The 25,269-nt window shown below is 46.0% G+C and overlaps 1 protein-coding gene across 2 annotated transcripts in view; it reads right to left on the bottom strand.

Annotated features, from left to right (window-relative positions):
- Positions 1-1,600: 1,600 nt before the first annotated feature.
- Positions 1,601-25,269, bottom strand: part of CTPS1 (CTP synthase 1) — a 70,619-nt gene continuing 46,950 nt past the window's right edge. For both annotated transcript variants that reach the window (XM_040424303.1, XM_040424304.1), the window contains exons 14-19: positions 24,781-24,877; positions 23,267-23,322; positions 22,351-22,447; positions 19,744-19,888; positions 4,454-4,544; positions 1,601-1,795 (exon numbers count right to left, since the gene is read on the bottom strand). In XM_040424303.1, the coding sequence (XP_040280237.1) occupies positions 4,454-4,544; positions 19,744-19,888; positions 22,351-22,447; positions 23,267-23,322; positions 24,781-24,877 (486 nt within the window). In that variant the 3' untranslated portion in view covers positions 1,601-1,795. The remainder of the gene's footprint in view (positions 1,796-4,453; positions 4,545-19,743; positions 19,889-22,350; positions 22,448-23,266; positions 23,323-24,780; positions 24,878-25,269) is intronic.

The following is a 25,269-nucleotide window of genomic DNA, read 5'->3' as shown; positions in this document are numbered from 1 at the left end:
ATTCATCTAAACAAAAAAAACAACATGAAAGGTCCTCGTTAAAGAGAATCTGTCACCAGCAACGTCCCTATCCAACTGTTTGCATAGACACATAGCTGTGGTTCACCCAAACTCTGTTCTTTTTTTGATCTGAGGCTGTGTTCCAGAGTTAAGCCTCATGAACACGAGCGTTGTTCGGGTCCACATCCGAGCCGTAGTTTTTGCGGCTCGGGTGCGGACCCATTAACTTTAACGAGGCCGCAAAAGATGCGGACAGCACTCAGTGTGCTGTCCGCATCCGTTGCTCCGTTCCGTGGCCCCGCAAAAAAAAAAACAAAAAACAACAACATGTCCTATTCTTGTCCGTTTTGCGGAATAGGCATTTCTTCAATAGGCCGCCCATTCCGCAAATTGCGGAAGGCACACGGGCGGCTTTCGTTTTTTGCGGATCCGCGGTTTGCAAAAAACAGAACGGTTGTGTGCATGAGGCCTTATAATACTTTCTTAATATGGAATTAGGTTTTTAGTGCAATTAAGGTGTCACCATTGCCCTTGTTGCACCAAAGCTCCTCTCCTTTCTGTGTCCAACCCCTCCCTCTCAGTTTTGATTAATAGAGCCAGGTAGTGGCCAGAAATGAGTGAAGCTTGGGTGTAACAAGAGCAACGGTGACATCCTCGTTGCACTAAAGACCTAATTTGCACATTAAGAAAAAGTACTCGGAAACGGAGTCTCGGATCAACAAAAGACAATCAGGTGAACGACAGCTATATGTCTATGCAAGCACTTGGAGGTTGCAGTTTCCTTTAAAGGGGTTGTCAAAGTTATTTTTTATTGATGACCTATCCTCAGGATAGTTCATCAATCTGATCAGCAGGGATCCGACACCTGGAACCCCCGCTGATCAGTTAGTGAAGAGAGGCGCATGCCGTGCCAGTGCAGCCTTCCCTTCATTATTTACCTGCCCACCATCGCAATAGCAGCGGTGAGCAAGTGTAATTACAAGAAGCCATCCCATTCACTTCTATGGGGTGGCTCCTTATTCCAGTGAATGGAATGGCTCCTTGTAATTACACCTGCAAGCAGGTAAACAATTAAGAGAAGGATTCCCTCGCCAAGTGCACATTCAACCAGCTAATCGTCAGGGGGTGCTGGGTGTCAAACCCCGGCTGATCTGGTATTTATGACCTATCCTGAAGGACAACCCCTTTAAGGACACCGACTCAGCTATCATTACTGGTCACTAAACTTGTTGCTTTCATGTTTGTTTCCAGCAAGTGACCAGTCTATTCAGCGTCTCAGTGGTCATGGCACCCAAGTCCGTCATTAAAATGTAAAATAATTCAATTCATTATTGCTTCAAAGAGTGCTCTCGAGGAACTGACAAGTTTTGTCTTGTGCAGCAAGAATGTGCATGATAAGAGGGAGGACTATGAGTAAGGGTCCATTCACACATCCACAAGTATTTTGCGGTCCGCACATGGCCGGCACTTTAAATAGAAATGCCTTTTCTTGTCCGTGTCTGCGGACAAGAATAGGACATGTTCTACTTTTGTGGCCTCATTGAAAATGAATGGGTTCGGATCAGTTCCGCAACATTGCGAAACAGATCCGGACCCATTTTGCAGACGTGTGAATGGACCCTTATATTCGTAACAGCAGCAGCAGTTGTAGTAGAAGCACACAATGGGCATGTGTTGCTGGCGTCACGGAAAACAAAGTGAACTAAGTGATCCATAACGTTGTATTAGATGTAGAAAAGAAATACATTTGATGGGCTTTCTTTGACACTGGATGGACAAGCTGTTGAGCAGTCACCTGCAGAGCAGAAAAGATAAGTTAATCTTACCAAGCAAACACTGAAAAACATCTATTAGGCCTCTTTCACACGAGTGAGTTTTCCATCTAGATGTGATGCGTGTACCAAACGCATAGCATCTGGAGGGAATACTGACCCATTCATTTCAATGGGTCTGTGTACATGACTGCCATTTTTCACACATCTCTGCTTTCAGGAGAAATTGCATAACGTTTTATATCAATGATGGCTAAGCTCCGGCACTCCAGCTGTGGTGAAACTACGACTCCCAGCATGCTCCATTCATTTCTATAGAGTTCTGAGAACATCTAAGCAAGGGGGCATCTTGGGAGTCATAGTTTTACCACAGCTGGTGTGCCGGAGGTTATCCATCAGTTCTATATTGTGTTTTCACAGCCTTGACACACTAGAAATGAATTGGGCTTGCATGAAAAACGGACTTGTGTGCATAACCATGTTTTCCCTGAACAGACCCTGACTCATTCCATATCACTCATGGACAACAGGCCTTCTAGTCTGTGTCTGTGACATAGAAGCTACTGAATCTATTGCCTATGGGAAGCTAGTTTCACTCTGCCTCCCTATACTGAGTAATGGCAGTATGGATACTGGGCAGGTATTCATTAGAGAATGGTTACTGAACCATATAACAAAAATGGATTAGGAAGCAAGAGCTGCACATTGTTATTTTTCAGGGACGGGATCCACAACATTGGTTGCAAGCCAAAACTGTGGGATTGTCAGAACTGTGCCACAACTTTAGTGTTTTCCAACTAGGTCACATTTTTATAGTGTGTAAGGATGACTTTTTATACCTAAAGAAATACTGGAGCCCTAGCCTTAAAGGGTCATTCCCATCTAGAGATTTATGGCATATCTACAGTATATAGCTAGGAAGCATGCTTGGCTATTTTCAGAACTCGCATAGAAGTGACTAGAGAGAGACCTAAATACACAACCACTACTCCATTCACAGCAGCCATAAGGTGGGAATTGGGGAGCCCCATGTCGAGATACATGCAGATCCCAAAGGTGGAACCTGAACCTACCGGACATTAGTAGCACATCATTTAGATATTTGATAAAAGCCTATAAATATATTACTCAAATGCTATAGTAATCACAGCTATTTCTTAAAGGTTTCCTGGGACTTCCTAATGGCCTATATTTAGGAGTATTTCTGTGCCTGGTACTGCAGTTCTGTCTTACTTGAAAAAGACACAACAGCAGTATCAGGCACTGCTACCCATAGGGGTGAGCCACGGTACCTGCATAAACAAAGGGACCCTTTCTAATCAACAGGGGGACTCTGTGGTCCAACCCCCCCATCAAAACAAACATTGATGGCCTATTCCTAAGGATAGATCAATAATGTCCAAGCCTCAAAAACACTTTTAAATGATATGTCCTCCTTTGAATGTCATATTGGAGACTTGACTTGATACATACACTAAATTAACATACACATTTCAGGAACCTTGTAATTCTATGCCTTATCTTATACTGTGTTACAGTTTGATTTATAATCCAGAGCTGCAATCCTAATTCTGGTGGTTGCTACTGGAAATAGTCAAGAAGCTTGTGAAAAAGAGTCATCCCTAACAGCCAAGTATAATGCAGTGGGCATGTTGACCATTTTGGCAAACATTTGCAATGGCCAACTACTGTCTTCCTAAAATGTGGTCTGTCAGGTTAGTTTTTTTTTTAAACAGTTTCCATGATCTGCCATGTTGATGGTCAGATAATTCATACCAACAATCCTATGGACAGCTGATTGGCCACAATCTGGTTGATCACAGCTTAATACAATGTACTTACCAAGTTACTCAAGCTTTCATATATGACACCTAAACCTTTGGCTGTTGATTTTTAGATATTCTTTCATGTGTAATATTAGGCTCTTGGTGGTCTCATACTGGTTTTGTCAGGAGAATTTAATGGTCAAGAAGGGTTTTGGAAGGAACATCATGCAGTAGAAGCATTAGGTCATATGAAAACATGTCTGACTTGTTGGGAGATTTTCTGTATGGATTCTACAGTGAAAATGCCTAGTTAAAGTAAAATGGAAATGCACAGGGGCTGTCCAAAAATCACATTTTCCCGTGCTGCAGGGATAGAAAAATCTACAAGTTAAAGCATGTTGAAGATTTGAGAACGCTTTAGTCTGCCACATATTTGCCCTGGATTTCACTGCAAATGTCACCCTTGGAATTTCAATGGTGGAATCTAGGACCACATCCAGTTGTTTGCCGATGTGCTGTCCAGTTTCATCTGCATATGAACATGGTCTTATGGTTTGGGACTGATTTGTTCTGTCATTATTCTATTAGGTTCTGTTTAGATCTGCAAGTCACATTAGGAGTCTGAGTCACAGGATCTGTCATTTTTGAGCGGAGAAATGCATGTACTATGTCTCCAGTCGAGGGACAACTCAGCAGAACCTTACAGATCCTATTATAAGCCATTGGCAACACAGATGTGAACAGCGCCTTACTAACCAAACAAGTGTCTAAAAAAGAAACCGATTCTAGAGCTGGTTCACCAAAGCTGCCTTCCATTCAGAGCCTGTGTTTGATGTGCTGTTTACATGCACACCCATGTCTTATTATTTTACGTAAGCAGCAGCCAGTCTAATATATAAGGCAAGTTGTCATTACCTAGCTTCGGTCATGATTTATCATCGGTAATTTGAGCTCTGCAATTTCTGTGTCTGGAGAACTGCTCCCACTTCTGTCACTGTACGTATCTCTGAAAAGCAAACGGCATTATCAATTTGATTCCTACTGATAATGTGAAGGCTTATTTGTTCTTAATGCTGAGAGCACGACACTGTGCAGTATACTGTGTATCACTGCATCATCAAGAAAATCCCTCAGACTGCACATTCATCGCTGTGCGAGAAAAATATATTCAACCCCAATTCCAAAGATGTTTGGATACTGTAAAATGTAAATTAAAAAAAAAAAACAATGATTTGCAGAGCTCATACCTATATTTTATTCACAATAGATCATAGAACACATCAGATATTTAAAATGAGACAATTTACCATTTCATGAAAAAAATTACTTATTTGATGGTAGTAACACATCTACAAAAAAAAAGTTGGGACAGGGCAATGTCTACCATTGTATAGTCTTTAAACATCTGGGAAGTGAGGAGACCAGTTGCTGGAGCTTTGGGAGAGGAATGTTTTCCCACTCACATCTGCTGCGCCTCAACAGTCCTTGGTCTTTTTTGCCAGATTTTTCCTTCATGATATGCCAAACGTTTTCTATTGGTGAAAGGTCTGGACTGCAGGCAGGCAAATTCAGCAACCAGAATCTTCTTCTGTTGTGATGGATGCAATATGTGGTTTAGCATTGTCTTGCTAAAATATGCAAGGTCTTCTCAGAAAGAGATGTCTGGATGGGGGCATATGTTGTGGTAAAACCTCTATATACTCTTCAGCATTGATAGTACCTTTCCAGATATGCAAGGAGCCCATGCCATAGGCACTAATGCAACCCCATACCATGAGAGATGCAGGCTTTTGAACTGTACATGGATAATAAGCTGGATGATTCCTCTCCTCTCGAGTCCGCAAGACACTATGTGGTTTCCAAATTTTCATTTATCTGACCACAAAAGAGTTTTACACCTTGTCTTAGTCCATTAAATGAGTTTTGGCCCAGAGAAGAGGACTGTGTTTTTGAGGTTGTGTTGACACATGGCTTCTTCTCTGCATGATACAGCTTAAACTTCCATTTGTGTATTGCACAGTGAACAGTGTTCACAGACTATGATTTCTGGAAGTGTTTCTGAGCCCGTGCAGTGATTTCCAGTACAGAATCATGCCCATTTTTGACACTGCCATCCGAGGCTCCATAAAGCACCAGCATCCAAATTCAGTCTGTCTTGTGTGCACATGGATTTCTCCAGATTCTCTGAATCTTTTGATGTAGTCATATTTTGTGTAACATAGATGGTGGGATGTTCAAAGCCTTAGCAATTTTACAACAAGGAATATTTTTCTGAAATGTTGCAAAATATTTAGACAGTTTTTTAGCAGACTGGTGAACCTCTGCCATTTTTGCTTCTAAGAAAATCTGCATCTCTCATATGCTCTTTTTATACCTAGTCCTGTAAATAGCAAATTGTTCCACTAGCTGTTCTTTTTTTTTTTTTTGTTTCAATCATTTTTATTGGATTTTCAAAATTTAAAGCATAATTACAATAAAGATGCATTTCAATAACATCTGTGGTAGTTGGGTTATTTAGAACAAAATAACATTACAATGACATAACTATTGTCAAGATATAACACCACTAATTTGCGATGATCACAATCCACGACTGGTGCACATTTTTATGTAGATACTTAGAAGCTGACCAAGAGCAAAAGCCAAATATAACTGGTAATTAGAGGACCACCACCTCCAAAGTTACTTCTAATGGATAATTGTAAAAAAGATCGGGGAATCCAAAGCGCAAATATGTGCATAGCGAGAAACAAAAAACACATCCCATTCATATTTCCTCATTATAACACTTTACAGTGTGGAGATGTCATCCAAAATTGCCACTGTTTTATAAACTTTTGGAAGGAACCATTACCCAGAGCTATGAGTAGTGTTAATGGCAGACAATAAATCCCCTAGTTGCAGCACTTCTTGAGATTTCCATCTCCGCAATAGCATCAATTTGGCCAAAACACAAAATATGCATACCAGTTTCCTACTTTCTACAGGGAAATCATCCGCACCAACTAGAAGTAGGGCAAGTTGCGGGGTCCACCTAAACTTCTGTGGAAGTAATAGGCCCAACAATTCTCCACATGCTTTCCAATAGCTTGTAATCAATGGGCATTGCCAAAGGATGTGGAGAAGCGTCCCCCTACAACCACAGCCTCTCCAACATTCACCAGACACCCCAGGAAACATATGTTGTAATGTTTCTGGTGTGTAGTACCAATGCAAAATTGTTTTAAGAGCCGATTCTACATGAGTGGAACATTGTAGGTGAGAATGGATCGCCTTGATTGTTCTCAGCCAATCTGTGTCCGATATAGAAATATTCAAAAATCTTTCCCATTTACGCATGGGATGAGACTTCTCAAATTGGACTGGTTGGAGCAATGCTTCATATAGCGATTTTAGCCCTTTAGAGTTGCTAGAGAGGTAGATCATACCCAATTGGTTACAACCTAATTTTGCAGGGCGTAATGCTTGTAGCAGATGCCGGATTTGTAGGATATTTAAAAAATTCCGACGTAGGGAGCGTCAGTTGTTCCTTCAAAGATTGAAAAGACTTCAGCGTCCCGTTCTCATACAACAATTCCACTGTGCACGTAGCCTGAGTGCCACAGATAAATCTGTGTGCGGGAGTAAAGCTCTAATAATAGAAAACGGCAATGAGGCTAGTGCTGGCGGGTTCCCCCAATGGCTATGCTATGAAATTGGTTCCAGGCTTTTATGGAAGCCCGCATTGCTGGATTTAGGTTGCCTGGGACTGGGATGTCCCAAAAGGGCAAATGCAATAGGTCTGACAAGGTGAAAGGCGATGCTTGTGCCTGTTCGACCTGTACCCAAGGGATCCCCACCCTCTCCTGCTTCCAATTTCTGAGCATGGAAACTAAAGAGGCTATATAATATAATTTCATGTCCGGTACTGCAAGACCTCCCATTCCACGGGTCCTCCTAATACCTCTAGCTACTCGCGGTTTCTTGTTCTGCCAAATATAATTAAACATTAGAGACTGCACCTTACTGAAAAAACTATTTGGCAACAGGATCGGGAGAGTGCGGTACAAATATAGGAAACGGGGGAGAATAAACATCTTAAATGCTGCAATTCTGCCTAGCCATGACGTTTCATGTTTGTGAAAGTTTTCCAGATCCCTACCAATCGCTAGTAGCAAAGAGTAATAATTGAGTGTATATAGTCTTGACAAAGAGGGGGTCATGTTGGTACCCAAGTATTTGACGCTGTCAGTACACCAATCAAAATCCAATTTTTCGCGAAAAGATAATGTTAAGGCCCCTGGAATGTGGATTGGCAATGCTTGGGTCTTGGAGAAATTAAGGTAATAGTACGAGATGTTACCGTAAGTTTCTATCTGACCCATGACCGCTGCTAGGGAGGTCTCCGGATTTGTTAATGATAGGAGAACGTCATCTGCATATAGTGAGATTATATGTTCCTGACCCCCAATTTTGACTCCAGAAATGTGGGGATTCAACCTTAATGCTTGAGCTAATGGTTCCATGGCAATAATAAAAAATTAAAGGGGACAGTGGGCAGCCCTGCCTGGTACCGTTCGTCAAATCAAATGCCCCAGACAGGGCTCCATTCACATATACGCTGGCTGTGGGGTTGCTATATAGAGCCTCTATTGCAAGCATGATAGGACCACTAAATCCCATAGTAGAAAGCACCGAGAAGGCAAACGACCATATGATCCTATCGAACGCCTTCTCGGCGTCCAGAGCCAGGACCAGCAGAGGGCAGCTCTTTTGCTTGACCTGATGAAAAATACCCAGCATTCTTCTAGTGTTAAAATAAGACTGGCGGGATGGAACAAAGCCGGTTTGGTCTGTATGGATTATAGATGGGCTAACCGAAGGGCTAAAAGTTTAGCGTATATTTTAATGTCTTGATTCAGCAAAGAGATAGGCCAAAAATTTTGGGGTCTGTCAGAAGGCTTACCCGGCTTAGGTAGGGTGATGATAATGGCCTGTAGGTTTTCTTTAGGAAAGACTCCGGAGGACAAGGCGGGCTGACAAAAGTCACGTAAAAATTTACTTAGAATATGTTTAAACCATTTATAGTAGTGACTAGCAAATCCATCCGGGCCTGGTGCTTTATCCCGGGGTAAGGAGGCTATTACGGTTTCAACTTCCTCAGTGGTTACCTGGGCATTAAGGGTTTGGAGCTGTACATCTGTTAAAGTAGGTAAGTTTAGAGAGCTGAGGTATTTATATATCAAGTCAGTTAAATTTGGGGGAGTTGGTATTGAGTAAGTTTACCTGCCTTATTCCCTTGGGAGTAATAACGCGCTGTGGTTTTAGGAAGCCCTTTCTCAAAGGACTCTAACATGTGATTCCTCAGATCCTGCCTTACTTGTTTCAGAGCATCTGCAGTTGAGGGTGAGGGGTGTGTTTTATTACTGTCCTCCAAATGTTTTAGTTTGGCGAGCAGTTTTGATGTAACCTCCTCCAATTTCCTCTTCCGCACCGCACCTTGTTGTATGAATGACCCTCTAATGTATGCTTTGTGGGTATTCCATAAGACCACGGGGTTAGTAGAATCTAGCTTATTTAGGCGAAAGAATTCTTTCAGGTCTGATTCAATGCGCCGACCATGCTGGGGACAAGATAGTAAAATGGGGTTGCTCCTCCAAAGATATCTTGGGGAGTAATTGTTGTCCTCTGAAAATGTCATGGTAATTGCAGCATGGTCGGACCATTTAATCTGCTCTATCGCCGTATCCACCGTCCTTGAAAGTGCTGACCTGTCAGTGAGGAACATATCAATACGGGAATAAACATTATGTACCCCTGAGTGAAACGAAAAATCTCTGACGGATGTTGGATTCGCCAGATATCAAATAGTTCTGCCTTCCACAAAGTGTCAGCTAAAGATGGAACATTCCTACAGGAGGAGGAAGAGGTATCTAGTTTAGGGTCTGAAGTGATAGTAAAATCTCCAAACATTAGTAATTGGTCTTTCCGTTTCTTATTGATCAATTTCAATAATCTAGTAAAGAAGCGGATTTGGCCAGTATTAGGGGCGTATATGGATACTAGAGTAAAAAACGAGATTTTTGTATAACTTACCAGTAAAATCTCTTTCTCGCTCTTCCTTGGGGGACACAGGAAACCTTGGGTATAGCTCAGCTCCCTAGGAGGCGTGACACTAAGTGGAAACTGTTAAGCCCCTCCTCCAGCAGCTATACCCTCAGCCTGGAGAGAGAGACTGCCAGTTGCGTGTCCAAGTAGTAAGAAAAGTCAATGTCCAACAAGTGGAAACAACAAGCCAACTACCCACGGGGTAAACCAAGTCCGGAAACCGTGTAGAAAAAAAAACAATGCTGTGTCCCCCAAGGAAGAGCGAGAATGAGATTTTACTGGTAAGTTATACAAAAATCTTGTTTTCTCGCCCATTTTCTTGGGGGACACAGGAAACCTTGGGACGTTCGAGAGCAGTCCAAGAAGGGGGGGGGGGGGGAACCACAGCTCCAAGGCGAAGTACCTGAAGGCACCAAGGAACCGCCGCCTGCAAAACCCGGCGGACCAAGCAGCATCCGCCGAAGCCCGAGCATGCACCCTGTAGAACATGGTAAGGCGTGCAAGGAAGACCGGTGGCCGCCTCGCACAATTGCACGGCCGAAGCTCAATGTCTCCGCCCCAGGAGACACCGACTGCTCTGGTGGAATGAACGGCGACACTGAAGGCGGAACCCTGCCCTTGGCGCGGTAACCTCAGCAATAACCATTCCGATGAAGCGGGCGAAAACCACCCTGGAGGTCGTCAAACCGTTGCGCGGACATCCTAGAACCACAAGAGCCGGTGATCTCCAAGTAAAACTGCAAGGCCCGAACAACGTCCAATCGGTGAAGTAGGGACGGGATGGAGAACAGCCCTGTCCCGGGGAAGGACAGGAGGCCCGGAACAAGAAGGGCCGCCATTCAGACACCCGTCAGAGACACGATAGCTACAGAAAAACAACAGTACAGGACAGAAGTATAGAGAACTTCTGTAACGGCTCCAAAGGTTGGAGCGCCGAGAGCTCAGTATGTAGTTCCCAGGGCGGTACCGGGGACGGTACAGAGGAACCAATGAGCCACTCCGTGGAAGAATAATGTCTTGACAGGCCCAAGAGGGGCCAGGAACGCTGGAAGATGATTGACAGCGCCGATACTTGACCCTTCAAGGAACAGAGTCCCAGTCCCAGGTCCAGGCCGGACTGGAAAAGGACAGAACCATGGGGAGAGAAAGGCAGAGTGGGGAAAGCTCAGCTTCCCACAGAACCTCAGGTAAGGACTCTAAGTCCGATAATAGATCCTGGACAAAGCAAGGCCGGGATCGAATACTAGAGCGCCCGCTAGAAACGCCTGGGCAAGCGGGGGAAAAAAACCAATGTGATCAGGCGCAGACCAGTAACACAGGCACAAGAGTCCGGCAAAAAACTGGTCCCGTCAGCCCCCGAGCAACGTCATCCTGTACCCACCCGGAGTGGGGGAGCAAAGGACAGACGGAAGGAACCGAAAGGGTCATCCCAGCATCCGACAGATGTTAGGACAAGACAGGCTAAAGTCCACGTCGATGTTGCCTCCAGAGGAAGGGGTTCTATAGTCCCGGTGTGGAAGATCTAAAGACAATCTGGACCGAAGGGTAGTTCTCCCAAGTTACCGAGAAGGTAAGTCTACAGCAGAACCATCGCCAGGAATGGAAAAAACGCAATCTGCACCCAAGCGGGAGGACAGAACGCGGTAGACCCGATAAATGGGCGCACAGCCAGTGTGAACGAGGGAGACGGAACGAGGCCGCAAGAAACACCGGAACCATCCAAGCGAACAACCATGCTCACCCCGGAGGGGAGGGCAGTGAAGTAACAGCCTCTGAAGCCTGGCTGGGGCAGACGCCACATCGGAGTGATATGCCCCGAGCGGGAGCCAAAACAGAGCAGGCGAGAAAAAAGGTTGAGACAGAGGCTGGCATAACACCCTCCGACGGAAAGGAGGAGTGGGCAACAGAGAAGTCATAGTAGGACAGCTCAAATGCAGAACACCCGTCACACTGTGAGACGCCCGGCTCACCGCCTCGCAGAAGGCGATTACCCTGAAGAACCCAAAGTAGAGGTCCGCCGGACCTGGACAACCGAGCACCCAAGAGAAGTTGGGTGACCTTCCTGAGAAGAGCGACCTAAACCTGGTAGCAGAGCAGAACTGAAGCGCAGAGGGCACCAATAGAAAAGACTCATACCACACTGCATCCGAAACTGAGGAAATGGTAGTAGGCGAGGGAACCGTAGTCCCGCTAGAGTCAACGTAGTATTTGAGGGGCGCTGCAGACAGCACTATCGCCCATGTGACCGCTTGCACAGGAAGGCAATGCCGCGGGAGGACGAATGGAAACGCATCTAGGAACCACGAACACTCCTCAGGTGGAAGGGCCAACAAACGTGGTGGATACAGTCGCAACGGAACCCCAAACCCGAAAAACGAGTACCGCCTAGCTCGGTGCAGTAGAGCGCAAGTAGAGCCCATCCGGGTCAGGTGGAAGCAGAATGATCTCTTCAGAAAAGAATGCAAGGCTGCGGCCAGCATCGTATCCCAAGAGAAACAAGTATGTCGCAGGAGGAAGGGAGGCATACGTACGAGCAGCCCCGAAGCAGTGAGAAGGCCAACCCACCTACGGGAGGAGAAGGCATACACGGCCCAAACAACGTACAGAGCGCACAAAAATGTCCGCTCACTGCAAAATAGTCACTCAGCGAAGGGGGCTAGACACAGAGTCACACAGTATCTACGGGAGTGCAAAGTGCAGCCTGAAAAGGAGTCATGCACAAGACTAGTACGGCATGCGATGGAACGCAGGCAGTCCGCCCAGAAAGAGGGGAACATACCTGGCAAACACTGCAGTTGGCAAGAGTGCAAAGGCCCGCCCCAAAAGGGGGTGATGCCCAAGGTCAGTACCAACTTCAGAGAAGTAGAACATACTATATTTCGCCCGGAAGAAAGGGGGACATGCACGGGGTTATCCTAGCATTAAGTGATTGTGCAATAATCCACCTAACACCGAATTCCGTGAGAGTGCAACTACTCCGCCAATGAAGGGGAACATGTACGAATCCAGTACAGCATATACAAGGACAGCCATGAGTCTCGTGAGCATGCAAAATTCCGCCCATGGAATGAGGAGGGCAATGTTCATGGCCAGCAACGTATCCGGCGAGAGTGCAGTAATCCGCCCCGAAAGGGAAGTCATGCACATGGCCAGCATTGCATCCAGTGAAAGTGCAAGCACCCCGCCATGGATGAGAATCATGCACATGGCCAGCAACATACTGGCGAGAGAACAACCACAGTCAGTGAGAATGAACGTATGCCGCCTGAGGAAAGGAGGCATGCCCATGGCCGGAAGCAAATCTAGTGAGAGTGCAACACACCGCCTATGGAAGGGGGGTCATGCACATGGCCAGCAGCGAATCCAGTGAGAGTGCAGCAATCCACCTATCGAAGGAGGTCATGCATATGACCAGCAGCAAATCCAGCGAGAGTGCAGCATTCCACCTATGGAAGGAGGTCATGCATATGGCCGGCAGCGAATCCTGAGAGCGTGCAGCATTCCACCTATGGAAGGAGGTTATGCATATGGCCGGCAGGGAATCCTGAGAGAGTGCAGCATTCCGCCTATGGAAGGAGGTCATGCATATGGCCGGCAGCGAATCCAGCGAGTGCAGCATTCCACCTATGGAAGGAGGTCATGCATATGGCCAGCAGCGAATCCTGAGAGAGTGCAGCATTCCACCTATGGAAGGAGGTTATGCATATGGCCGGCAGGGAATCCTGAGAGAGTGCAGCATTCCGCCTATGGAAGGAGGTCATGCATATGGCCGGCAGCGAATCCAGCGAGTGCAGCATTCCACCTATGGAAGGAGGTCATGCATATGGCCGGCAGCGAATCCTGAGAGCGTGCAGCATTCCACCTATGGAAGGAGGTTATACATATGGCCGGCAGCGAATCCTGAGAGAGTGCAGCATTCCGCCTATGGAAGGAGGTTATGCATATGGCCGGCAGGGAATCCTGAGAGAGTGCAGCATTCCGCCTATGGAAGGAGGTCATGCATATGGCCGGCAGCGAATCCAGCGAGAGTGCAGCGTTCCGCCTATGGAAGGGGGGTCGTGCACATGGCCTGCACCGTATCCTGTGAGAGTGCAGTATTCCGCCTACAGAAGGGGGTCATGCACATGGCCGGCACCGTAACTGAATAGGGTGACGAATTCTGCCTACAGAAAAGGCGGCCTGCACCTGGCCAGCACCATATCCCGGGAGAGGGTAAGGGTCCGCCTAGAAGGGGAACATGGACGGGGCATGCATATGGCCAGTGCTACTGAGGCCAGGCTATTTTACTTTTTTATATATATTTTTTATTATTTAAAAACACAGCCTCTCTGAGGCAGGAAGGGGGCCACCATATAGGGGCACAGCCTCTCTGAGAGGCAGGAAAGGGGCCAGCCATCTTAGGGTCCCCTCCAGATGGGAGCCAGCCGGTACTCAGAAGGTTAATAGGGATCCGGCCAGGGGGCGGCGCAGCGATCCCCTGGAGGCGGGGGAACCTCCAGGCGGGAAGAATTTGCGCTTGGAGAAGTTCCCGCCCCCTCCAATCGAGGCCAGAATTTTGCGGCCTAGTAGGTCGCGAGCCGGGGCCTAAATTTTAGCGGTGCCCGGGAGTATCGGCCGGGATCTGGAGGGAGCGGAGTGGCGCATGCACATACCGGCCGCGGGTGCCCACCCCGCGGGCCGGAAGAGGCAGGGGGCCCGGAAAGGAGCGCCGGAATTGCGGCTCAGCAGGCCGCAAAGCCTGGGTCAAAATTTTGCGGCGCCCGGCCGACCGGAATGCACCGACGGTCGGCCGGGGTCTGTTGGAGCACCACCCAAGTCCATGCCGGCCGCGGGTGCACACCCCGCGGGCTGGAAGCGAGGTCCTGCACGTGGGCCGTCAGTTGCGGGCCCCTGACCCTGCGCACCGGCAAGTGATATGGGGAGGGATCCCGACCGGGTACCCGTGAGGACAGAGGCAGCTCCCCAGGAGGCGCGACAGGGACGCCAGCATAACCCCTCCGTCATGCCCCGCAGCAAGTGCAGCATTCCTGGCAGGGAGAAGGGAGGCCGAGCGGCTGAACCCGTCTCTGCAGCTGCCTTCAGAAGCGGTGGGACAAAGCCCCATGGAAGCCAGGAGGGGAGGAGAGGGAGAAAACGTGCAAAATGACATCCCCCACAATAAAACAAGGCTAACATGACTATAGTGGGCAACAGAAGAGCTCAGCCGATGGAGGTCAGGATAGGAAGACAGCCCTCATGATCCAGAAAATGTCCGCCCACCCACGGCACCCCAGGGACCAGCCTAGGTCCAGCAGGGACAGAAGGGTTCAGCAGAGACCAGTATGGGGGTCAGGCACGCAGGAGACCGGGGGAGGGGGGGGGGGGGGGGGGTAGGGCTGGAGAAGCCACTCTCTCACCATCAGCCGTTTTCACCCTCGGTCCGTTCCAGCAGGGTCGCCCCTTCAGCTTCTGGCACCGTAGTGGCAGGACACTGGAAGAGGGATTTGGCGTGCGGGTGACCCTTACACTGGCGGGATGCAGGGGAGCTGGGCTGCCCTGGTCCACCTTGCCTTCTGTGGGGGAGGCAGCAGTGCAGGTGACCGGCACTGGCGCAGCTCAACCCCGGGAGAAACAGAGAGGTCTATTGAGTCTCTGTTGTCCCTGATGGTCTGGAAGAAAAAGAAGAAAATAAAACAAAATTTAAACAACAAGGAGAAAACAGCCCAGAGCAGGGAGTGTCTTGCCTCCTTGGACACTAAGCAAAAAACTGGCAGTCTCTCTCTCCAGGCTGAGGGTATAGCTGTGGAGGAGGGGCTTAACAGTTTTTCACTTAGTGTCACGCCTCCTAGGGAGCTGAGCTATACCCAAGGTTTCTTGTGTCCCCCAAGGAAAATGGGCGAGAAAGTATGGTATTCAGGGTGCATACCAAAATCACAAACCTCCCTTTAGGATCACTAATGTTGTCGATCAGTGTGAACGCTAAAGTATTTTTGATGGCTATCAAAACCCCTTTAGTTTTAGAGTTGGAGTGAGATTGAAAGATATGGGGGAACTGTGCATGTTGTACCCTATGTGCGTCTTTGTCTAATAAATGGGTTTCTTGTGCCCCCAGGACATCACATTTAAGAATTTTGGCCTCTTTCCATAAGTGTGATCTGCGCATTGGACTATTCAATCCATTCACATTAAGGCTAGCAAATGAGATTACCATAATAAAGCAACTTAAAACGTAAAGTAAAGAGGTCGCATAGTAAATTGTAAAAGAGGTGCAGGACGCCTCCCAGCCAGAGCGTCCGCACCCATAACACGAAGGTGGTGGAGCATTGTACAGGCATATTTGTGGCACTAATCACGGATTTAGCATCATATAACAGTGGTAGAACATAATAACATAGAACCAAAAGCATGAATACGTAAGGTGTATCCGTAAGAGCCAACAGGCTCTCTGAAAAATGAAAAAAACTTAGGTTGTAACTTGTACCGACAGTCACTCAAACCTAGCAGAAAGGCAATAAGAGCATTAGCTTCTCCCGGTGAACCGGCTCAGCGGGCGGTATCCCAATTTTTCTGAACCTTGTCAGGAGGGGCCCGACAATGTTCCTTCGTTGGATCAATTGGAATGTCCCAGCTTTGCAGCACTTTTCTGCTCTCTTCCATGGACTTGATTATGTGCAGATCCCCCAAATGATGTATTAAGAGGCGTACCGGGAACCCCCATCTGTACTGTATCTTGGCTTCTTGCAAGGCAGATGTAACAGGGAGCAGAGCCCGTCGTAGCCTAAGCGTGGTAGCTGATAAATCCGCGTACAGCGATATTTTGTGGTAGGGAGCGGGCAGTCCTCCATTTTGCCTAGTAAAGGACATCAGTTGCTCCTTAATGGAGTAGAAGTGGACTCTAGCCAGAACATCCCTTGGCACATTTTCCTCCAGGTGTCTGGGGCGTAAAACTCTGTGTGCCCGGTCAATCTCTAAATCTTTGTCGCTGCAGTGGGGCAGAGTGCTTTTTATCAGCGATTTCACATAAGAAGGAATGTCTTTAGCCACAACAGACTCTGGAATACCTCGCAGCTTGATGTTATTGCGTCTGCTGCGGTCTTCCAAGTCCGCCATCTTGTTTTTAATGGCCTCAACTTCTGCTTCTAAAGCATAATGAGCATCGATAAGGTCATTGTGGGAGCCTGCAAACTCTCCAAATTTACGCTCCAAATGGTCTGTTCTAGCCCCAATGTCCTCCAAATCCGCCCGTAAAGGAGCCACTATAGAGCGCATATCATGTAGAAGAGAGTGCCTCTGGATTAAAAGCATATCCCTCATGCTGGTGTCTGTCAGGGCCATGTTATTAACTGGCAGAGCCAGGATCTCCGCCTCACCCGTGTCCTGAGGGCCCCCCTTGTAGTCCCAAAGTACCTGCATGAGTAGGGTCCTCTTCAGATAATCGGGTACGTTGTGAGGTATGCGGGGGGGTCTGTATCCTCTGCAGCTATCTCTCTCCCGTTTGTCTGGGTTGGAGCAGTCGCGCTGTTTTCACCCTCCTGCCCGAGAGACAAGTCCTCGTCATCATCGGGTGCAGATCTCGGGGGAGCCAGTGTATCCGACCCCTTCTTAAAAACTGAGCTTGTAGCTGAGTGCGGGCCTTCCGTGTAGTCTCGTATGACGGCAGTTCTTTCCCCGGCGCCATCTTGAGATTTGCCAGCTTCTCTGGTGAAGTAGAATTTAGTCAGCTGCGGGTGCTTCATCACTTTTTTCGCCCCGTCATGTTCAGATAGGGTTCCGTGACTGTTCCCTCCAGCTTTGGGTGGTTCACCGTTGAGTTAGTCGCTGTATAAGTCGCTGGTTTGCAGTGCCATCACCGGAGCTGCAGCACACTACATCCGCGAGCCTCGGCAGCCAGACCACGCCCCACTAGCTGTTCTTTTTTATTAGTTCCTCTTACTTTTCCAGCTTTTTGGTGCCCCAGGCCTAACTTTTAAGAGTTAATTTTTTCAGGAAACGGTAAAATGCTTCACTTTCAACTAGGGATCGACAGATTATCGGTTTTACCGATATTATCGGCCGATATTATCGGCCGATATTGAGGATTTTGACAGTTATCGGTATCTATTTTGCCGATATACCGATAACGTATTGCGAACACAGAACGCGCTGCTGTCAGCTCTCTCCGTGTTCCCTCAGCAGCACAGGGGAGAAGGAAGCATTGTCTCCCTCCCCCTGTGCTGCTGCTGCCGCCAATTAGAGGAGAGAGGACAAAAGAAGGGGAGGGACTGTGGCCACCGCTCCACCAATGAAGATAAGTCTTTCATTAATTCATATACAGGAGGCGGGAGCTGGCTGCAGAATCACATAGCCGGCTCCCGACCTCTATGAGCGGTAGCTGCGATCTGCGGTAGTTAACCCATTAGGTGCCGCGGATCGCAGCTACCGCTCATAGAGGTCAGGAGCCAGCTATGTGATTCTGCAGCCAGCTCCCGCCTCCTGTATATGAATTAATGAGAGATCTCTCTTCATTGGTGGCGCAGTGCACTCCCCCAAGCCCCCCAGTATTAATCATTGGTGGCGCAGTGCGCCCCCCACCCCCATCCCAGTATTAAAAACGTTGGTGGCGCAGTGCGGCCCCCCAGTATTAATCATTGGTGGCAGTGGCCACAGGATCCCCTCTCCCCTGCTCCTCCGATCGGAGCCCCAGCTGTGTAATCCTGGGGCTCCGATCGGTTACCATGGCAGCCAGGACGCTATTGAAGCCCTGGCTGCCATGTTCAGCTCCCTGCTGCTGTGTGCACAAAGCACAGAGCAGCAGGGACAGTGTGAGATCCTATTCACCCTGATAGAGCTCTATCAGGGTGAATAGGACAAGGGTTCTAGTCCCTAAGGGGGTTAAAAGTTAGTAAAAAAAAATAAAAAATTAAGTATAAATGAAAAAGAAAGATTTATATATATATATATATATATATATAAAAAAAAAATACACGTTAACAATAAACATATTAATTTTCAGCAGATTTGTGTAGGAAAATTTTTTTTTTTTTAAAAAATGAAAATTCCCAGAATATCGGTATAAATTATCGGCTATCGGCCTGAAAGTTCACAAATTATCGGTATCGGCCCTAAAAAATCAATATCGGTCGATCCCTACTTTCAACATCTGATGTGTTCTGTGTTCAACCTTAAAAAAAATATGGACATAAGAGATTTGCAAATCATTGCATTCTGTTTTTAATTGGGGTTGTACGTTTTTTTGCATTCTTTCTAAATTACAAATAGTTTTCTACCATCTTTACCCAGTCAAAAGTAAGAAAAAATAATTGTTCTTCACTAATTTCAACAGCCATTCTGTTCTTATTTATGTGAATGTTGCTGTATGAGACCTTGGTTCTTGATGAAATTATTTAGAAGCCATTTTGCACTACAAGTACGTTAACGTTTCACTTTATTTATTTTACTCACTTATATAGAGCTGACATATTCCGCAGCACATTACAGACTTTAGCGTCACACAGTCCTTTATGGGGCTCACAATCCAAGTATACTTTGCTTAGTATGTCTTTGGAGTGTGGGAGAAAACTGGAGTACTCAGAGGAAACCCATGCAAACACAGGGAGAACATACAAATTTCAGGCAGATGTTGTCCCCAGGACCCCAGCGCCTACTAATGAGCCACGGTGCTTTCCCACTGACCATAAAAAGAGATATCAGATGTCAGGTGCATTTATTGTACTTTTTTGCACAGTAGGTTTTCTATTTAGAGATGTTAATGTTGAAAATTTTTAAATACCTAGGTATTCCAGTTTTATATTAATTATCATCACTATATATTTATGGAAATTAAAAATCCTACAGTTGGGGAGTGCGGCATATGGCTCACTGCAAGTCCTCCACCCCCGTCAAGAGAATCGGGTACCAAATCTGAGCGCAGCCCAAAAAAACAAAAAAAAAAAACAACTGAGTGCTAGAATTATTAAAAGGCAACCTCGACACTGTCACATACGTGCAAGGAGGGTTCCTTACCCTAGAGAAACTACACAAAAAATATGAAGGAGAGAACACAGTAGTGTGACTTGGGAGATATAAAATATAAAAAATGCAGCATCAGGGGGCCTCAGCATTTTCTCAACCTTGGCCCTGTATATATTTTTAAATCTCACCTGGGGGATAACCGGCATCCTCTTTCAATATACTGAGATAATCTTCCTGCAGAAGCCAGAAGTAAACCAAAATATGGAGGGGAGGGTTTGATGGGTCGAGATGTGAATTCCGGGTGATACTGAACACCAACAAAATATGGGTGATCTACAATACAACAGACATCTGTTTAATAAGATGAAAAAGGTCATACTGCGTAAATGTGAAGACACGGTTCGGTTAAAGAGGTTGTCTCATTTCAGAAATTTTTTATTGCAATATTTCACTTTATTGTGGGATTTGCACCAAAAGCCTGTAGGTGGTTTCCGGGAACTTAAGAGTGTAACTAAACTTTTATTCACTTTTTTTTTATGTCCCAAATACCATAAAAAAAAAGTTTTCCAATATACTGTATTAACAGATCTTGATTTCAACTGCGTAGTATATTCGCACATCACTGACTTCTCAGCGGTGTACGGATTCCTGCTCCAACATAGCTAATCCTGGCATAGCACATTGTTACAGGGTACTGGTGTGCTTTCACAGCATTTAGCCAAGCTGAGGGTGCACAGGCAGGAACAGCAATGTGTGCTCCTGCCAGTACACTGTGGGTCCCATTGCTACAGTGCAAGGAATCCGTACTACATACACCGCTGAGCAGTCAGAAATGTGTGAATATAGTGAATTTAAAGTGCGGTAGAAATTCAGGACTTTGGGTGTTTAGTAAAAAGTCAAAATCTGTTAATGAAATATTAGATAAATTATAATTAGGAGGGAATGCTCACTGGGAAAATCTGACATTAATCAGTGTTGGAGACTGGATAACAAGTCTTGTGGAGCCATACACAGTGTGCAATTAACCCAGCTTTCCCAGGACCCTGAAATGCAAATCTGCCTAGCTATGACACTATTTAGTAATGGGGAGGGGGATTTATCTTGGTAAACTTAGTATTCTCACTGAAAAAAGTGGCCTAAACAGGTGGAAATGCTCCAAACCCAGACACTGTAGCGTGTCTATAACCAGGGGAGCAATTCCTCTGCATGCGGTCCGCAGACAACAGCAATCCCCAGCAAAAAAATGCGTACAATGGAGGATGCCGGGCGGACCGCATGCACCACAAGGACATCTTACACAAAATAATACTTTCCCAGGAACCTGAATGAGAAACCCATCTAGCTATACTACAATATGGAGGATTTGTCACTGGGATTCTCATTTCCATGACCCTGGCAATCGAGCGAGGATTTACCAATTTACAAACAGGCTGCTCTGTAATTCTGAAGTCGGGTAAAGCTGGGTAACAATCTCTGTGGGGGCAGTGATGGGGACATACTTGTTATATAATACACACAATGCCATCCTGATCTGCTGAGTGCGTCTATCATACGATACCAGGACACCATTATCTGTACAGCTGCACAGTGTTGTCAGCCAGTTTTTCCAGGACCCTGAATGGCAAGTAGGTCTAGCTATATGAAGAGATTTATCACTACATAACTAGGCAGATTTGGAAACCAGCAATCTGGGAAATCTGGGAAACAACTTCTGCAGAGATGTAATGGAGGCTACACTTGGTATATACATTCTGTATACGCTACACCCATAAATATAATATCAGGACAGCCGTGATTCTATACTATATATATATGTAGTTTGGTCTTCAGCATACCTCCACATGCTACTGAAAGGCAAGTTTGCATAGTTATGCAGTGAGGGAAGAACTAGGCAGATTAGCTATTTAGCTGTATGTGTCATGCCTGGTACTATGTATATACTATGGCTGGTGCAGTTACCAAATCTATTTTGTACTATTACTAAGAGATTCTATCCAACAATATCGCCATGTTCAATGTACAGCCTAACCGTGCCCACTCCTCTTAAACTTCCTGACTCATGTGCACTAGCATCAGAGGGGGAAAAAAGACATGGCTGCAGCCTGAAAGAACATTGCACTGCTTTATGGTCTGTAATTGTGATATCTGACAAAACAAAGGCAAATAAAGACACATAAGGAGATTATGTTACAGTTTGTTGCTTGTTCTTTTTTCTCTGTATTCTGGGTTTTAGTGGCCCTTTAAAGGGTTTCTGTCATGAGAAATAACGTTATGCAACTGACTGCGCCGAAGGAAGGAAGCCGGCAGCAGGAGCGCGTCCTTCACTCACTTCGCCGAATACTAAAAGGGACGGCGCAGGCGCGGGATTTATGGGGCACTGAGGAGAACTCGAAAGTCAATCAACTGGACTGGGGCGTGCCAAAGGGTGCGTAGACATCACACACAAACATGATGAGAAGCGCATGAATTGCGCTGACAAGACGGAGCCTCTAGGTGCTGCAGCAACGCCCTAATAGCACCTAGAGGCTCATTAGCAGCGGCAGGCAGGGAGTTATAAAGCATACTGTTATGTACTGACTGTCAGTCAGCTACATAACGTTATTTCTCATGACAGAAACCCTTTAAGAAGGATTAGTTTTAACAACAAACCACAAAAAATTTGATAAAGAAAAGGTGCTCACATGCAGTTCTTTTAATAAGAAAAATAAAATCATGAAGAGCATGATAAATTGCTTTGACTGAACAAGTCCACAAATAGCCTTATATTAAATCAGCAGCCAAATGCATGAACTTACTTTCTAATTCTACAACCTCCATCCGTTCCCCTTCTGTGTCCTGACCTACAAAGGTCATACCTCGAGCCTCTAGCTCATGTCTGAGTTCTGGATTGACCTTAAAGAAAAAAATAAAAGTTAACATTTAGATTCATGTAACTAACAAAATAATGTGAAGAGGAAAAAATGCAAGGCTGGTTTAATCTAATACATGCTCATTTTTGCTTCCATATCATGCCTGCAAATCCTGGCCTAGATCTTTAAAGTACTTAGACCAGTGGTCAATGGGGTTTATAAGAAGTGAAAAAAATGTGCCTGTAAGGGCACTTTCACACTAACGTTTTTCTTTTCCGGCATAGAGTTCCGTCCTAGGGGCTCTATACCAGAAAAGAACTGATCAGGTATATTCCCATGCATTCTGAATGGAGAGTAATCCGTTCAGGATGCATCAGGATGTCTTTAGTTCAGTCTTTTTGACTGAACAGGACAGAGATAAAACCGCAGCATGCTACGGTTTTATCTCCAGGCGTAAAAAAAAACGGAACACTTGCCTGAATGCCGGATGCGCCGGAATGTATAGGCATTCAAAAAACCGGAATGCCGGAACCGTCCTTCCAGCCTGCGCATGCGCAGACCGATAAAAAATTTGAAAAAAAATTTATGCCGGATCCATTTCTCCGGATGACACTGGAAAGACGGATCAGACACGTTTTGACGGATACGGCAGGCAGTTCTGGCGACGGAACTGCTTGCCGGATCAATCTGCCACAAGTGTGAAAGTACCCTAAGATAGTTGCCTAAAATAAAAGTGAGAATTTAAATTTGGCTTGGAAATAATTACTAGAGAAAATGAGAACATGGCAGAATGGCAAATACAAGTAATAAAGCCCAGGGGATGAGTACTACGGTTGATACTAATCAATGCTAAACCTAGTACCTCATATCTATGCCGATGTCTTTCTTCTACAAACTCCTGGTCACCATACAGCTTCCCTGCAGTAAGGAAAGGAAATATGAAAACAAATGAAGTTGACCATAATCATACCTAAGGTTCCCATACACCTTCAATAGCAGTCTTCAGACTCCCCTATGCCTGCCCGGTTCAGCCAAGCATTTACTTGTTGCAACAGGGATTGAGGAGAAAGTCGCAGACAGAAACTTCTAGTGTAGGCTTATCTCCAGGAAGAACAAAACGATTAGGCAAAAAAGATCCAGTTCACTCGGTTCTTCTCCCCCCGATATAATCTGTTGGGAGCTCCCCAGGAACACTAGACTGACGGCTGAACCCGCTGTTCTCGGCAGGTTCAGCCAACAATATACTAAAGTGTATTGGGGGCCTTTATACTTTAATGACAGATTCCCGTAGAGTACCATTATGCTTGACATTCTCATGAGTCAACAGAATTACTAAATACTGTACGCAAAAATACCCAGATGCACAAATATGTGGAACTGATTAAGTGCAAGTAAAGCAACATTTTGTAACCCATTAGGCCAATACCAACAGTTAATTTAAGACTATGGACACCTTTGGGGTAATTTTGTTTACCACTGCATTTTACTCAGTTTGTCCTCTACAGGTTTCAGCTTTAGTGCATCTACGGAATATTGCTTTCTGCCTCACACTGAAGCCATCAGGTAGCTGCACTGACTGTGGCATCTAGGGGTTTAAATGCCAGGGATCCGAGTTACCTCAGATCCCAGCAATTACAGCGGGAGCTCAGCTGTCAGTTGGTGCTGGGCTCCCATTCATGGAGGCTTTATGAAAGCCTATCCATAAATTACAATCATGGCATGGTAACATTATGGTAGTTTAAAAAGGTTGTCCAGCTTTAGGGACTTTACTGTCAAACCTAGCCTGCTGTACCTGTTAAAAAAAATGATATGCACCTGCTCCCTGATGCTCAGTTCCGATTTCCTTCAGTGGTCTTCCAGTCCTGTAAATTTCTAGATCAGGGATCAGCAACCTTTGGCACTCCAGCTGCTGTGAAACTACAACTCCCAGCATGCAAACATACTCCGCTGTTCTCACAACTCCCATAGAAGTAAATAGAGCATTCTGGGAGTTGTAGTTTCAGAACATCTGGAGTGCCGGAGGTGGCTGATCCCTGTTCTGGATGGAATGTTACATGCTCCTCTGCAGCCAAGGACTAGCCTCAGCAGTGATGCGTCCCCAAGCAGTGCATCACTGCTAGGTCAAGTGCCACCTGGTGACATATCACCATGTCACTGGCTGTGCACATGACCCCGTCTATTCGGAAGTGTACAGGACATAGACTGGAAGATTGCTGAAAGAAGCCAGAGATCCTTAATGGAGTAGTGAGGAGCAGACAAGTGTGATTTTTTTCAACAGGTACAGCAGGCTGAGTAGGACAGTTAAAAAAAAAAAAAGCCCCAAAGCTGGACAACCCCTTCATAGGCACAATGGTACATTGCTATAAACAAACATACTCAAGATGGAATTCTGTGAGTGGAAGATTGTTCTCCTCTTTCCCAGTCTCATGGTTCCTCCCATCTGGCCTGGGTTGTGTTCAGGCATATCAATCACCTGCAAAAATAAAAAGCAAAGTATTACAAGGAGATAAAAAATAAAAATAAATGTGGTGGTAACAAAGTGCTTTCAAGCAACAAAGATTCAGTTACATAACTTGTAATACTAGTTATAAACAAAGAGCAAACACTTTCTTTGCATTGCAATTTTTTCCAAAAATAAATTTAAAGGGGTTCTCTGGGAATAAAGACATTTTCTGTAACGCCTGCAGCCTGCCTGTCTCTTTAAGGCCTCATGCACACGACCGTTGTTTTGGTCCGCATCCGAACCACAGTTTTTGCAGCTTGGATGCGGACCCACTCACATTAATGGGGCTGCAAAAGATGCGGACAGCACTCCGTGTGCTGTCTGCATTTGCTGCTCTGTTCCATGGTCCGCCAAAAAAATAT

Source organism: Bufo bufo, chromosome 3 (assembly GCF_905171765.1).
Source record: "Bufo bufo chromosome 3, aBufBuf1.1, whole genome shotgun sequence".
Taxonomy (NCBI): domain Eukaryota; kingdom Metazoa; phylum Chordata; class Amphibia; order Anura; family Bufonidae; genus Bufo; species Bufo bufo.
The sequence above is the reverse complement of the archived record's forward strand: the minus strand, read 5'-3'. Positions and strand labels throughout refer to the sequence as shown.